We start from the raw sequence: 14,845 nt of genomic DNA on the forward strand, positions 1-14,845 counted from the left end.
TGGGGATATCTCTTGGGGAGGGCAAAATTGTCCCCTTGAGAACTCCCGCTCTGATGCTCACGTTAACCCACCCAGGTAAGTAGCAGGCATTTGTTATTTCCATTTCATGGATGAGGAGACTGAGGTCCAAGGGGATTTTCACACACAGTGAGTGAGCCTTGGGGCTCAGAGCTGGGACGCAAGCCCTGCTCTTCAGACTCAGCAGCTACTGCTCTTTGGTGACTCAGTGTGTGTTCAGCTGCTCAGTCGTGTCTGACTCTTTGCGACCCCGTGGACTGTGCTCCTGCCATTTCAGTGCCTCGAGAAATAACCTGAGACTGAACAAAATGCTGGCCTTTGTTTTCCAGGCATCGTACCCGCACTTTTCCCAGACGAGGAAAAGGAGTCTATCCTCAGTCAGATTGGGCCAGAGGCTTTGAAGCAAGGGACAGGCCCGGCCAAGGAGTCCGTGTGGCAGTACTTCGTGAACAAGAGTGCCAACAACCTGCACATCGTCCTGGGCATGTCGCCGGTGGGGGACACCCTGAGGACCCGCTGCAGAAATTTCCCAGGTGCCCTGGAGCAGAGCCTGCAAATCCTTTCCTCCTCTTCAGTAGGGCACATGCTTTGGGTGAGGGAGTGACATGCGTCTTGAGGTTCCACGGTTCCACCAGCCAAGTGACCCATGACATGGTCATTAGGTTGAAAGTTGAGTCCTGCCATGTGGGATGAGCCTGGAGCCACCACTCAACAATAGCCAACCAGCTCTTGTGTTGCGGATGGGTGGCTGGTGCCCTTCTTTTTTTACTTTAAATTTTCAAAAAATTTTTATTATTGATTTATTTTGGCTGTGCTGTGTCTTTGTGGGCATGCATGGGTTTCTTTAGTTGTGGTGCATGAGGGTTTAGTTGCCCCAAGGTATATGGGATCTTAGTTCCCCCACCAGGGATTGAACCCTCATCCCCTGCATTGGCAGGTGGATTCTTAACCACTGAACCTCCAGGGAAGTCCTGACTGATGTCCTCCTAACATGAGGAAAAGCTCACAGTCCCAGCCTCATAATGTACACAATATAGCTCTCTGCTCCGTTCTATTTGAAAAATTCTGGCATCCTCATGGAAGTAGCAGAGCCTGTCCCTAGAAATGGGGGGGGGGCAGTTTTACTCCCCAGGGGACACTTGTCAATGCCTGGAGACATTTTTGATTGTCACAATTTGGGTGAGGGGAACTATGTATAATTGGTATCTAGCTGATAGAGACTGGGTGTTGCCAAACACCCCACAATGCACAGACAGCCCCACCACTGAGGATTATCTGGTCAAATGTCACTAGTGCCGAGGCTGAGAAACCCTGTTTTTGATCGTTGTTTTTGGACATGTCCATCTCATTCACCAATTTGTTGGGTCGCAAAGACTGTATCCGTTTCCCGTGGGTCTCAGAGTAGCAAAGCAATCATCTCTTTTATCTCTCTTTCTTTTCAAGGTCTGGTAAATAACACTGGTATTGACTGGTTCATGCCCTGGCCTCCCCAAGCTCTGCATGCAGTTGCTAAGTCATTTTTAGGTAAGTGGCAGCTAATACCAGGACCACATTAACATTATGTGTGCGTGTTCACTCGCTAAGTTGTATCCGACTCTTTCTGACCTCAGGGACTGTAGCCCACCAGGCTCTTCTGTGGATTCTCCAGGTAAAGATACTATGCATTAACATTACAACAGTTTGTTATCCTTTTTCAGGCTTTGAATTTTGGTCCAGTAGATTGCATGCTCACGAATGATGTTTGTTAGTGTGTTTTGGTTCATATTGTGTTTTAGTCCAAAGAGACTTCAGGGGAATTACAAAGATAATGGAGGATAAGAATTGCTTAGGTATCATAGAAAGTAGGGGTCAGCAAACCATGGCCTGCAGGCCAAATTCAGCCCCTTGCTTGTCCTAGTAAATGACATTTTATTGGAGCATGTAATAAACATACTGTCTATGGCTGCTTTTATGCTACAACCACAAAGTTGAGTAATTGCCACAGAGGCTGGATGGCCCACACAGCCTAAATATTTACTATTTGGTTCTTTAAAAAAATTTTTTTTTATTGGAATATAGTTACTTTACAATGTTGTGTCATTTTCTATGGTAGAGCAAAGTGAATCAGCTATACATATACATATAGCTTCTCTTTTTGGGATTTCCTTCCCATTTAGGACACCACAGAGCACTGAGTACAGTTCCCTGAGCTAAACAGTTGGTTCTCGTGGTTCTTTAGAGAAAATGTGTGCTGACCCCCAGGATGTCTGAAAAACCTTTTGGTAAACTGATTATCCATCAGTGTGGAATTTGCTCTACAGATTCAAACCCCTAAGGCCTTGGTTATTAATTTTAATCTTCAAAATAAGAAAGTGTTAGTCACTTAGCCATGTCTGACTCTTTGTGACCCCATGCACTGTAGCCCACCAGGCTCCTCTGTCCACGGGATTCTCCAGGCAAGAATACTGGAGTGGGTTGCCATTCCCTTCTCCAGGGGATCTTCCCAGCCCAGGGATCAAACTCACGTCTCCTGCATTGCAGACAGATTCTTTACCATCTGAGCTACCAGGGAAGCCCTCAAGCCAGTCAATTCATCCTCGGGGAAAAACTTTTTATCAGGACCTAAGTTGAGTAGCTTTATGACACTGGGTGACCTAGTAAATAGCTTTAGCCTTAATACATATCCAATAGATAAATAACTAGTCCCACTTTACAGACAGATTGCAGTTTTTTGGAGAAGGTGGCTAAGAGAATGAATCTTTTTTGATGATATAACTCAGAGATCAGCAAACTTTTTCTGTAAATGACTAGATGATAAATATTTTCGGCATTGTGGGTCATATGGTGTCTGTTGCAATTATTCAGTTTCACCATTGCATCATGAAAGTGGCCATAGACACTATGTAAGTCAGTGGGCATGGCTGTATGCCAATAAAACTTTATTTACAAAAATGGGCAGTGGGCCAGATTTGTCCTGGGGGCTGTAGTTGCCAGCTCTGATATAGATGTGCCTTAGCTTTCATTGGACTTCCCTTGTGGCTCAGACAGTAAAGAATCTGCCTGCAATGCAGGAGACCCAGGTTCAACCCTGGGTCAGGAATATCCTCTGAAAGAGGGCATGGCAACCTACTCCAGTATTCTTGCCTGGAGAATCCCATGGACAGAGGAACCTGGCGGGCTACAGTCCATGGGGTTTCATAAAGAGTCGGGCACACCTGAGTGACTACCACTTTCTTTCACTTTAGCTCTCGTAGGCTTTTCAGCCACCTCTGTGCATTAGTACTTACTGCTTTCAGTATTTAGTGGTTAAGCATCGTAAATAATGGTGCATGGAATTTACTTAGACTTTTTCTCTTAGGATATATTCCTGGAGTTGGGATGACTGTGCCCAATAAGTATGGATATTTGTGAGGCAAAGCTTTTCATGCATGCTGTAAAATTGGCCCATAGGCTGTGGTTTGTTGACCCCTGGTATAATTCAAGACCAAACATGCAAAATCTGGATGAATGCCTATTTTTGGTCATACCTCCTTCCTTCATTTTTGAGGTGAAAGTATTTTGCAATCTGTGAGATAATTCGAGTGATGTGGTTTTGGCACTGGAAGTGATTATTAATTTTTTTCAGCAGACATATAGGAAGGCCTGAGCTCAGATGCTCAGTCGTGTCTGACTCTTTGTGACCTGCTAGGCTCCCCTGTCCACAGGATTCTTCTGGCAAGAATACTGGAGTGGGGTGCCATGCCCTCCTCCAGGGAATCTTTCCAACCCGGGGATCGAACCTGCCTCTTTTATGTCTCTTGCATTGGCAGGTGGGTTCTTTACCACTGGCACCACCTGAGAGGCCCCATAGGAAGACCTGCCTCGTGCCAAGTATGTGTTGGATACAGGGAATATAGCAGGGGCACTGGGGAAATTTCTGGAATCTCAAGCCCCTCTCCCAACACTGTGTTAGCCTTTAGTAAGACAAACCTTCCTACGTAGGGAAAGAAACTTGGCCTTCTGTGTTCTTAGAGAAATTGCCAGAGTATTAGTCATTTCAGCTCAGTCGCTCAGTCGTGTCCAACTTTTTGTGACCCCATGGACTGCAGCACACCAGGCTTCCCTGTCCATCACCAACTCCTGGAGCTTACCCAAACTCATGTCCATTGAGTCGGTGATGCCATCCAACCATCTCATCCTCTGTTGTCCCCTTCTCCTCCTGCCTTCAATCTTTCCCAGCATCAGGGTCTTTTCCAAAGTTAGTTTTTCGCATCAGGTGACCAAAGTACTGGATCTTCAGTTTCAGTATCAGTCCTTCCAATGAATATTCAGGACTGATCTTTTAGGATTGACTGGTTTGAAAAACCAGAAAATCCACTGACAAGTGATAACTGCTTTTTTCTTTTTTTGTTAAAGCATTTTTATAGTGTATTTTATTGTGGTAAAAAAATATGCAAAATTTGCCATTTTAACTATTTTAAACCATTTTAAGTGTGCACTGCTATACTTTTTAATACTCACAATGTTGTGCAATTGGCATCACCGTCTATCTCCAGAACCTTTTTCATCTTTAAAACGGAAACTCTGTCCCCATTAAACACTCAATCCCTGTTCTCCCACCCCCAGCCCCACCCTCTACCCCTGGGAACCTCTAATTTACTTTCTGTCACTAATCTGCCAATTCTAGATGTTTCCTCTGTCCTTTTATGGCTGGCTTTTACTTTGCATGTTTTCCAGCTTTATCCATGTTGCTGCATGTATCAGAATTTCCTTCTTTAAGGCTGAGTAATACTCCATTTATGGACAGGCCACATCTTGTGTATCCACCCATCTGTTGGTAGACGCCTCTGGCTACTGTGAATAGCGCTGCTATGAACACTGACATACAAAAATCTGCCTGTGTCTGTCTTTCACCTCTTTTGGGAATGTACTTAGGAGTGGAATTGTTGGGTCACATGGGAATTCCGTGTTTAACTCTTTGAGGAACTGCTCGTCTCCTCTCTTTATGAACCACCCTTTTCCATTCCTTTCTCTTCAGGAACTAATCAGATGATCCCAGCAGAGAATATAGAAGATCTGGTAGAACATGTCGTTTTGGTCCACAAATCCGTGGGTGAATTCAGCAAACAATTCCTACAGAAACTGAGGCGCTGCAACTATGTAACTCCAAAGAACTACCTGGATTTTATTAACACGTATTCAAAATTACTGGATGAGAAAACTCAGTATAATATAGGTAAGACTTGGGAGGGGGATGATTCGTAGAAATTGTTATTCCCTATGAGTAAGGATCCAAGTGCTAATGTTTTCCTTAAGCAGATGTTTTCTTAGCAAGATTGAGCATGTTTGGGACTGAGGCAAAGCCGAAAACGCACATTTTGGATTTTGCACCTCAAAATGATATGTGTGGGTGGGCAGAGCCCTGGCATGCATTTATTTTTGTTTTTCTGTGTTGGGCTGTGGACTCTAAGCTCTAAATTTGCATTCCATTAGAAATACTGTTTAATGAGAGCAAGCATTTCTCTGTTGGAAAACTTTTTAAAAAAATTCTCTGGTTCTGGCTGTTGGTCAAATGAAGCACTGTTTTCGGAAATATAGTCATTTTGGAAGTCAAAGTGTTGTTAGTCACTCAGTGACATCTGACTGTTTTGCAACCCCATGGACTGTAGTCCACCAGGGTCCTCTGTCCATGGCATTCTCCAGGCAAGAATACTGGAGTGGGTTGCCATTCAGAGATGCCACCCCCAAAATGGCAATGGAGGTGCTGAGAGATGCTTGACATCTCATGAAGATGATTTTATTTTATTTTATTTTCCTGTGAGCCCAGGTTGGGTGAATCTCACTGCATTGTGTGTAGTCGGGTATGTTGAGAACAGAGGCCCCTCAAGGGTGAATACCTGTGTTCCCTGTCCTCAGCTCAGTGCAAGCGTCTGGAGGGAGGCCTAGACAAGCTGAAGGAGGCCACCATCCAGCTGGATGAGCTGAATCAGAAGCTGGCCGAGCAGAAGATCGTGCTGGCGGAGAAGTCGGCTGCCTGTGAGGCCCTGCTGGAGGAGATCGCCACAAATACGGCCATAGGCAAGTGTGGGGCCAGCTCTGGGGATCTGGACTGCCCCCTTCCCACCAAACAAACCCCCAAATAGGACAGGGCTCCATTGCATGACAGCCCTGGGAAGCCTCTTGTAGGAACTGGCATGTTTTGACCTACCCATTGCTATTTTTTTTTGAAGATTTATATTTTTAATTCTTATTTTTTGGCTGCACTGGGTCTTCTCTATGGCACACTGGCTTTCTCCAGTTGTGGTTCATGGGCCTAGCTGCCCTGCAACGTGTAGGATCTTAGTTCTCTGACCAGGGATCAAACCCACATCCCCTGCATTAGAAGGCAGACTCTGAACCACTGGACCGCCATGGAAGTCTCAAACTGGGTGCTTTAAAACAGAGACATTTATTTATTCTCACTGTTTTGGAGGATAGAAGTCTGAAATGAAGGTCTTGGCAGGACCCTGCTCCCTCTAAGGCTCCGGGGAGGACCCTTCCTGGCCTCTTGCAGCTTGTAGCGGTGGCCAGAAGTCCTGAGTGTTCTTTGGCTTGTGGACGCATTCCTCCAGTCTCTGCCTCCACCATCATGTGACCTTTCCCCCACTGTGTCTCCGTGTCTTCACATGGCCTTCTTATAAGGACACAGTTGTTGGATTTAGGATCTACCCTAACCCAGTATGACCTTGTGTTAACTAATTATATCTACAAAAACTCTGTTTCCAAATAAGGTGACATTCTGTGGTTCTGAGTGGCCATGGATTTTGGTGGGGGCACTATTCAAGCTGGTACACCTAGTCCAAGCCATGCTTTGTTCTATATGTGGGGTCACAGCCCCTGGCAAGAAGCTTACATTCTAGTGAGTGGAGCCCATTCATGAGCCAAGAATCAGATGAAATTTCAGATTGTGGTTAGTGTCACAAATAAACTAAGATAAAATAAAGCAAATAAACAGAGTGATGAAGTGAGAGTGACCTGGGGGGAGGGTGACATTTGGGCTGGGCTGAATGAACGTATAGAGGAAAACAACAGAATGGGAAAGACTAGAGATCTCTTCAAGAAAATTAGAGATACCAAGGGAACATTTCATGCAAGGATGGGCTCAATAAAGGACAGAAATGGTATGGACATAACAGAAGCAGAAGATATTAAGAAAAGGTGGCAAGAATACACAGAAGAACCATACAAAAAAGATGTTCATGACCCAGATAACCACGATGGTGTGATCACTCATCTAGAGCCAGACATCCTGGAATGCAAAGTCATGTGGGCCTTAGGAAACATCTCTACAAACAAAGCTAGTGGAGGTGATGGAATTCCAGTTGAGCTATTTCAAATCCTAGAAGATGATGCTGTTAAAGTCCTGCATTCAATATGCCAGCAAATTTCGAAAACTCAGCAGCGGCCACAGGACTGGAAAAGGTCAATTTCCATTCCAATCCCTAAGAAAGGCAATCCCAAAGAATGCTCAAACTACCGCACAATTGTACTCATCTCACACGCTAGTAAAGTAATGCTCAAAATTCTCCAAGCCAGGCTTCAACAATACGTGAACTGTGAACTTGCAGATGTTCCAGCTGGATTTAGAAAAGGCAGAGGAACCAGAGATTAAATCGCCAACATCTGCTGGATCATTGAAAAAGCAAGAGAGTTCCAGAAAAACATCTACTTCTGCTTTATTGACTATGCCAAAGCCTTTGACTGTGTAGATCACAACAAACTGTGGAAAATTCTGAAAGAGATGGGAATAGCAGACCACCTCACCTGCCTCTTGAGAAACCTGTATGCAGGTCAGGAAGCAACAGTTAGAGCTGGAGATGGAACAACAGACTGGTTCCAAATCAGAAAAGGAGTATGTCAAGGCTGTATATTGTCACCCTGTTTATTTAACTTATATGCAGAGTACATCATGCGAAGCGCCGGGCTGTATGAAACATAAGCTGGAATCAAGACTGCTGGGAGAAATATCAATAACCTCAGATATGCAGATGACACCACCCTTACGGAAGAAAGTGAAGAAGAACTAAAGAGCCTCTTGATGAAAGTGAAAGAGAAGAGTGAAAAAGTTGGCTTAAAACTCAACATTCAGAAAACTAAGATCATGGCATCCAGTCCCATCACTTCATGGCAAATAGATGGGGAAAGAGTGGAAACAGTGGCAGGCTTTATTTCTTTGGGCTCCAAAAGCACTGCAGATGGTGACTGCAACCATGAAATGAAAAGACGCTTACTCTTTGGAAGGAAAGTTATGACCAACCTAGATAGCATATTAAAAAGCAGAGATATTACTTTGCCAACAAAGGTCCGTCTAGTCAAGGCTATGGTTTTTCCAGTAGTCATGTATGGATGTGAGAGTTGGACTATAAAGAAAGCTGCTGCTGCTGCTGCTAAGTCGCTTCAGTCGTGTCCGACTCTGTGCAACCCCATAGATGGTAGCCCACAAGGCTCCCTCGTCCCTGGGATTCTCCAGGCAAGAACACTGGAGTGAGTTGCCATTTCCTTCCCCAATGCATGAAAGGGAAAAGTGAAAGTGAAGTCGCTCAGTCGTGTCTGACCCTTAGCGATGGCATGAACTGCAGCCTACCAGGCTCCTCCATCCATGGGATTTTCCAGGCAAGAGTACTGGAGTGGGTTGCTGTTTTCTTCTCCAAAAGAAAGCTGAGCGCTGCACAATTGATGCTTTTGAACTGTGGTGTTGGAGAAGACTCCTGAGAGTCCCTTGGACTGCAAGGAGATCCAACCAGTCCATTCTAAAGGAGATCAGTCCTGAATATTCATTGGAAGGACTGATGTTGAAGCTGAAACTCCAATACTTTGGCCACCTGATGGAGAGAGCTGACTCGTTGGAAAAGACCCTGATGCTGGGAAAGATTGAAGGCAGGAGAAGGGGATGACAGAGGATGAGATGGTTGGATGGCATCACCAACTCAATGGACATGAGTTTGGGTAAACTCCGGGAGTTGCTGATGGACAGGGAGGCCTGGCCTGCTGCAATCCATGGGGTCTCAAAGAGTAGGACACAACTGAGAGACTGAACTGTCTGACTGAATGAACGTAGGAAAAGCTGACGAAGAGGCAAGAGAGATCTCAGTAAGCCAGAAAAACTTCAAGGGCAGCCCTGATGTCCTCAGCTAACAGCGGCCAAGCGGGGTTGGGGTTGTCTCGTGGGATGGAGTGGGCCGGAGACATAGGTGGGCTAGTTAGGGAGGGTCAAGGTTGCAGCAGCTATTCCGGTGTTAGGGACCCCAGGGACCATGAAGACACTGGCCATATTGGCCAAAGCTCATTTGACCCCCTCGTCCCAGTGCCCATTTTTTTAAAAAATTATTTTTTAAATTTATTTTTTGTTGCACTAGATCTTTGTTGCTGCAGGTAAGCTTTCTCTAGTTACAGCAGGTGGGGGCTACTCTTTAGTTGGTGTGCAGGCTTCTCATTGTGGTGGCTTCTCTTGTTGTGGAGCATGGGCTCTAGGCACGTGGGCTTCAGTAGTTGTAGTGCACAGGTTTAGTTGCTCTGTGGAGGCACATGGGATCTTAATTCCGGACCAGGGACAGAACCTGTGTCCCCTGCATTAGCAGGCCGATTCCTACCCACTGCGCCACCGGGGAAGTCCCAGTGCCCACCTTTGAGGGCTGTGCCACTTTGGCTCAGGAGCAGTGGCCCATCCTCCCCACCTTCGGTGGCTTCATTCCCCTCCCTCTCCCCCCACAGCGGAGGAAAAGAAGAAGCTGGCAGAGGAAAAAGCCATGGAGATAGAGGAGCAAAACAAGATTATTGCAGTGGAGAAGGCGGAGGCCGAGACTGCCCTAGCTGAGGTCATGCCCATCCTGGAGGCTGCCAAGCTGGAGCTGCAGAAGCTGGACAAGTCGGATGTGACCGAGATCAGGTAACAGGTGGCCATCCCCAAGTGTGCCTGGCCTCCAGCGTCACCCCTGACAGCAACGATGACATAATCATGGCAGTTTGGCATTTCTGTGCCGCCCACTTTGCATGGTGGGGACTGTCATCGTCTTCATTTGCAGATGAGGGTCCTCGAGCCCAGAGAGGTGAGCTGACTTGCCCCAATCAGTAGGTAGCCCAGCCCACTGGCCTTGAACCCTGGCCACTCACAGAAGTAGATTGGGTTCCAGAAGGGGCTGGTGGGAGAGGTGGAAATCAGTAGGTAGCCCAGCCCACTGGCCTTGAACCCTGGCCACTCACAGAAGTAGATTGGGTTCCAGAAGGGGCTGGTGGGAGAGGTGGAGCCTTATAAATCAGTCCTCTTTAGGAGAACATGATTGGGTGTCTGTCCTGAAAGAGGCAGGGCCCTGGATGCAGGCCAGGTGTGCCAAAGGCCGAGAGCAGATGGGAGATGCCCTCATCCATTTCTAGACATATGATGGACTTTTAGAGGTGGGAAGAGTGGTTTGTTTTTTTGGGGGGGGGGCTGCGCTTGCATGGCTTGTAGGATCTTAGCTCCCCGATCAGGGATTGAACCTCTCACTACCCTGGCAGTGAAAGCGCCAAACCTTAATCACTGGACTGCCAGGGAATTCCCAGGAGAGTGAATCTTAATTGTAGCTCCCAGCCATTCTGCAAATCAATGTGCCAAATGACTCCAACCCCTGCAGCCAGAGGGCTCATTTGCTGTCCAGAAGAGGGGTCTGGTATGGCGTTTTCTTCCTTCCCACCACGGGGCACTGTTTCCTTAGGGTATCATTAGTGAATCTCAGTGCTAAGTTTGGCAGCGCCCGTGAAGCCAGGAAGAAACAGCGTCCTGCCCGCCCCACCCCATTCCCTGTCTTCGCGCTGCGTGGTCTTGCTCATGTGTCCCTGTGTTAGGAGCCTCGGCTCTCTCCTCTCCTTACTCGCCATCATGTCCTCATTTTCAGAAGGGGTTGTCCTTCTGGCTGCGTAATCAGTGAGAGAGACTGCTGTTACCAGGCTGGAAGCTGACCTGTGTTTCGTGTGCGTGGTGGGATGGCGCTGCTTCTCTGAGCTCCTCTTTTCCTAAGGGCCACGTGGCAGCCCTTGTCCAAGGCCGTGCTCTGGTTGTTGGCTCTTGCCTGGAAAATCCCATGGACAGAGAGAGGAGCCTGGCAGGCTACAGTCCATGTGAAACACATGGATTCAAACAGAACATTCAGCTCGTTCCAGAGCAGGAAACCCAAGTGACTCCTGGGCTGGGGGTGGGGGTGGGGTGGTCATCTGGAGGTGCTGCTGCTGTTAGCAAGAGGTCCTGATTTCAGAGGTTTGCAGTGTGATTGCAATGAAGGCGTATGGATGGATGTTTTATAATTCTATTTATTTGATTTTGGCTATGCTGGGTCTTTATTGCTGCATGTGGGTTTTCTCTATTTCCGTCAAGTAGGGGGCACTCTCTAGCTGTGGTGTGCAGGCTTCTCATTGCCATGGCTTCTCTTGTTGTGGAGCACGGGCTCTAGGGCACGCAGGCTTCAGTAGTTGCGACACGTGGGCTCAGCAGTTGCAGCTCCTGGTCTCTGGAGCACAGGCTCAATATTTTTGGTGCATGAGGCTTAGTTCCTCAGTGACATGTGGGATCTTCCTGGACCAGGGATTGGACCCACAACTCCTGTATTAGCAGATGGATTCTTTAACCACTGAGCCACCTAGGAAGCTCCAGGATGGCTGTTTTAAAACTGCAATAGCACGTGTTGGAAGTTTAGACTGAGTTGTGAGAGAGACCATGAATATGTGCATTTTCAAGGGAAACATCCAGCCACTGGTTATATGGATTTGGGGCTCTGCTCTACCTGGTGGCTCAGATGGTACAGAATCTGCCTCCCAATACAGGAGACAGGTTTGATGCCTGGGTTGGGGAGATCCCCTGGAGAAGAACATGGCAACCTACTCCAGTATTCTTGCCTGGGAAATTTCATGGACAGAGGAGCCTGGCGGGCTATAGTCCATGGGGTCGCAAAGAGTTGGATACAACTTAGCGACTAAACATCAACAACAACAACTCTGGTCAGTAGCATAAAAACATTCTGAGAACAGAGTTGGGAAGGATCTTTGAGGGGGATTTATCTGGAAGGAGGAGAAGGTTGTGAATCCCCTCAACAGTCCAAGGGGCTGGTGAGAGGGGCTTTCCATGGGACCACGTGGAGAGCTTGATATGTGTCCCCTGTGGTTAGACAGGGTGCCTGTATTATCCCTGAGATAGTAAAAATGGCCTATGGCCTAAAAGGAGTAATTTTTAAAAATGTAGTTATTGGAACAGGTGATATGTTCACGCATGGCTTTGCTTCTTCCCAGCTGTGTGACCTTTGGCAAGTCACCTAACCTCTCTGTGCTGGGGTTTCCTTGTTTGTAACATGCAGATGATAATCACTGTCCCCACAGCCTCAGGGTGGTTGAAAGTGAAAGTGAAAGTTGCTCAGTCGTGTCCAATTCTGTGACTTCCAGGCCAGAATACTGGAGTGGGTAGTTTTTCCCTTCTCCAGGGGAACTTCCCAAACCAGGGGTCGAACCCAGGTCTCCCACATTGCAGGCAGATTCTTTACCAGCTGAGCCACAAGGGAAGCCCAAGAATACTGGAGCGTGTAGCCTATCCCTTCTCCAGGGGATCTTCCCAACCCAGGAATCGAACTGGGGTCTCCTGCATTGCAGGTGGATTCTTTACCAACTGAGCTATCAGGAAAGCCCTGAAGCTCAGGGAGGATATGAGGGTCCAGTGAGCTATTATGTAAAGATCTCTCAGAACTGGGTTGAGCATTGGGTCAGTGCCATGTATATACATCAGCTAGGTGCTGGTTCCAACATCAGAATGACATGCCATGAAAAGCCCTCTCTGACCTGCTCCTCATCAGCTTAGTTCCCCTCCCCCTACAGGACAGAGAACCATGGTATGATTGTGTGTATCTCATATCCATTTCCCATATATTCATCCAGTGAGGTGGTTTTTTTTCTTTTTTTTTTTTTTTGGCCACATCCCATGACATGCAGTATCTTAGTTCCCTGACCAGGGATTGAACCTATGCCCCCTGCAGTGGAAGCTTGGAACCCTAACCAACAGGACCGCTACAGAAGTCCCATCCAGAAAGTTTTTGCACATGCTCAAGGCAACCAGATGTACCAGTGTCTCTTCAGTTCCTGATGTTGGGCTCTAAGAGTTGTAGAACAAGGGATACCTACATATTCTCTTTTCTTTCCTTTTAAAATGTAATTGGTAATACACATCATTTTCTGCATCTTGGCTTTTTCCATTAACAAGACACTTTGAAGATCTTTTGCATGTTGATGTATGAGAACCTCTTCTTAACAATAACCCATGGGTTACTTAACAATAACCCATCACATACCTTTGGATGGCTGTACTATCATTTATTTAATCAGCCCCAATTTATGAATTTTTACCTTATTTCCAGTTTTTCTGCATTTCCAAACAGTGTGGCAAAGAATAATGCTTACTTCACTATGCCCAAGTCTACTGGAAGGATACATTTTCAGAAGTGGAATTGCTGGGTGCAGAGTTGTGTGTGTTTTTGTCTATGAGTGCATGCTCAGTTGCTCAGTCATATCCGACTCTTTGCAACCCCATGAACTGTAGCCCTCCAGGCTCCTGTGTCCATGGGATTATCCCAGACAAGAATACTGGAGAGGGTTGCCATTTCCTCCTCCGGGTTTTTGTCTGTAACTGTTGCTTAATTCGCTCCGTAGTTGTGGAACCAGTTTGTACTCCCACTGGCAGCACATACGAGTGCCTGCTTTTTCATGGCCTCACCAACAGAGGGCACTACTAAACACTTGGATTTTTGAATATTTATAGATGAACAAAGATACTTGCGTAGTTCTAATGTGCATCTCCCTTATGATGAGAGAAGTTGCCTTTTTTTTTATATGTGAAAGATGTGTGTAAGAGTCTGTGTAGTTCATTTTCTGTGAACTCTTTATGTGCTTTGCCCGTTTGTTGAATTGTTTCTGTTGCTGGTTTTTTTTTTTTTTTTTTTTGCTTCCCTTACCCATTTCCAGGAACTTTGTGAATTAATAGTGAGATAAGCTTTTTATGTGTGATGTGAGTTGCAAATAATTTTCCCAGTTTGTCATCAGCCAGTTGACTTTAAAAACAAAATTGTGTTTTTGATGTGGATCATTTTTGAAGTCTTTATTGAGTTTGTTGCAATATTGCTTCTGTTTTCTGTTTTGGTTTCTTGGCCAAGAGGCATGCAGGCTCTAAGCTCCCTGAGTAGGGGTCAAACCCCCACCTCCTGCATTGGAAGGGGACGTCTTAACCACTGGACCACCAGGGACGTCTCAGCCATTTGACTTTGTTTAGGTGGTTTGTGTGTGTGTTTGTGTTTGCTGTGTATAAATTTTTATTTTTATGAGGCAGATTTTGGTGATATTTTATTTTGTGGCTTTTTGCTATGACCTCATATTTAAAAGGCCTTGCAACTGGAAGACTGTAAAGTAATCTCCCCATGGTTTCATCCTATACGTTTATAGTTTAATTGTTTACCTTTAAATCTTTGATCTCTTTGGGATTTTTTCCTGGGATTTAATACGTTTGGATCCAGATGACTACAATCTGGCCTTGTTTAGGCCATTTGGATGTTAAGGGTGATGAGCCAGCACTTAGGTCTTGACGATTCCCTAATCCTTTAATTCTTATAATAGCACTTCCTCTCTATAATGCTCAATCCCCTTTGCAGAAATCATTAAATGTTAAGGCAGGGAGATTAGGAGTAATGAAGATTAGTAGTGGATGTTTCTCCGGAGGATAAAAGGCTCCCTTTGTTACTGGCCTGCGACTTTGCTTTTCTTCCTTTTCTTCAGTCAGTACCATCGGGTGCCTACTGCCCGCCCTGTGCTGGCATGGGGGCTGAGAGAC

General features: G+C 46.2%; 1 protein-coding gene across 2 annotated transcripts in view; it reads left to right on the forward strand.

Moving 5' to 3' along the window:
* The window catches only part of DNAH10 (dynein axonemal heavy chain 10), a 166,133-nt gene that overhangs the window by 117,932 nt on the left and 33,356 nt on the right, over positions 1-14,845 (forward strand). For both annotated transcript variants that reach the window (XM_043442362.1, XM_043442368.1), the window contains 5 exons: positions 348-551; positions 1,462-1,542; positions 5,015-5,212; positions 5,893-6,054; positions 9,727-9,901. In XM_043442362.1, coding sequence (XP_043298297.1) covers positions 348-551; positions 1,462-1,542; positions 5,015-5,212; positions 5,893-6,054; positions 9,727-9,901 — 820 coding nt within the window. The remainder of the gene's footprint in view (positions 1-347; positions 552-1,461; positions 1,543-5,014; positions 5,213-5,892; positions 6,055-9,726; positions 9,902-14,845) is intronic.

This window comes from Cervus canadensis, chromosome 1 (assembly GCF_019320065.1).
Source record: "Cervus canadensis isolate Bull #8, Minnesota chromosome 1, ASM1932006v1, whole genome shotgun sequence".
NCBI lineage: Eukaryota > Metazoa > Chordata > Mammalia > Artiodactyla > Cervidae > Cervus > Cervus canadensis.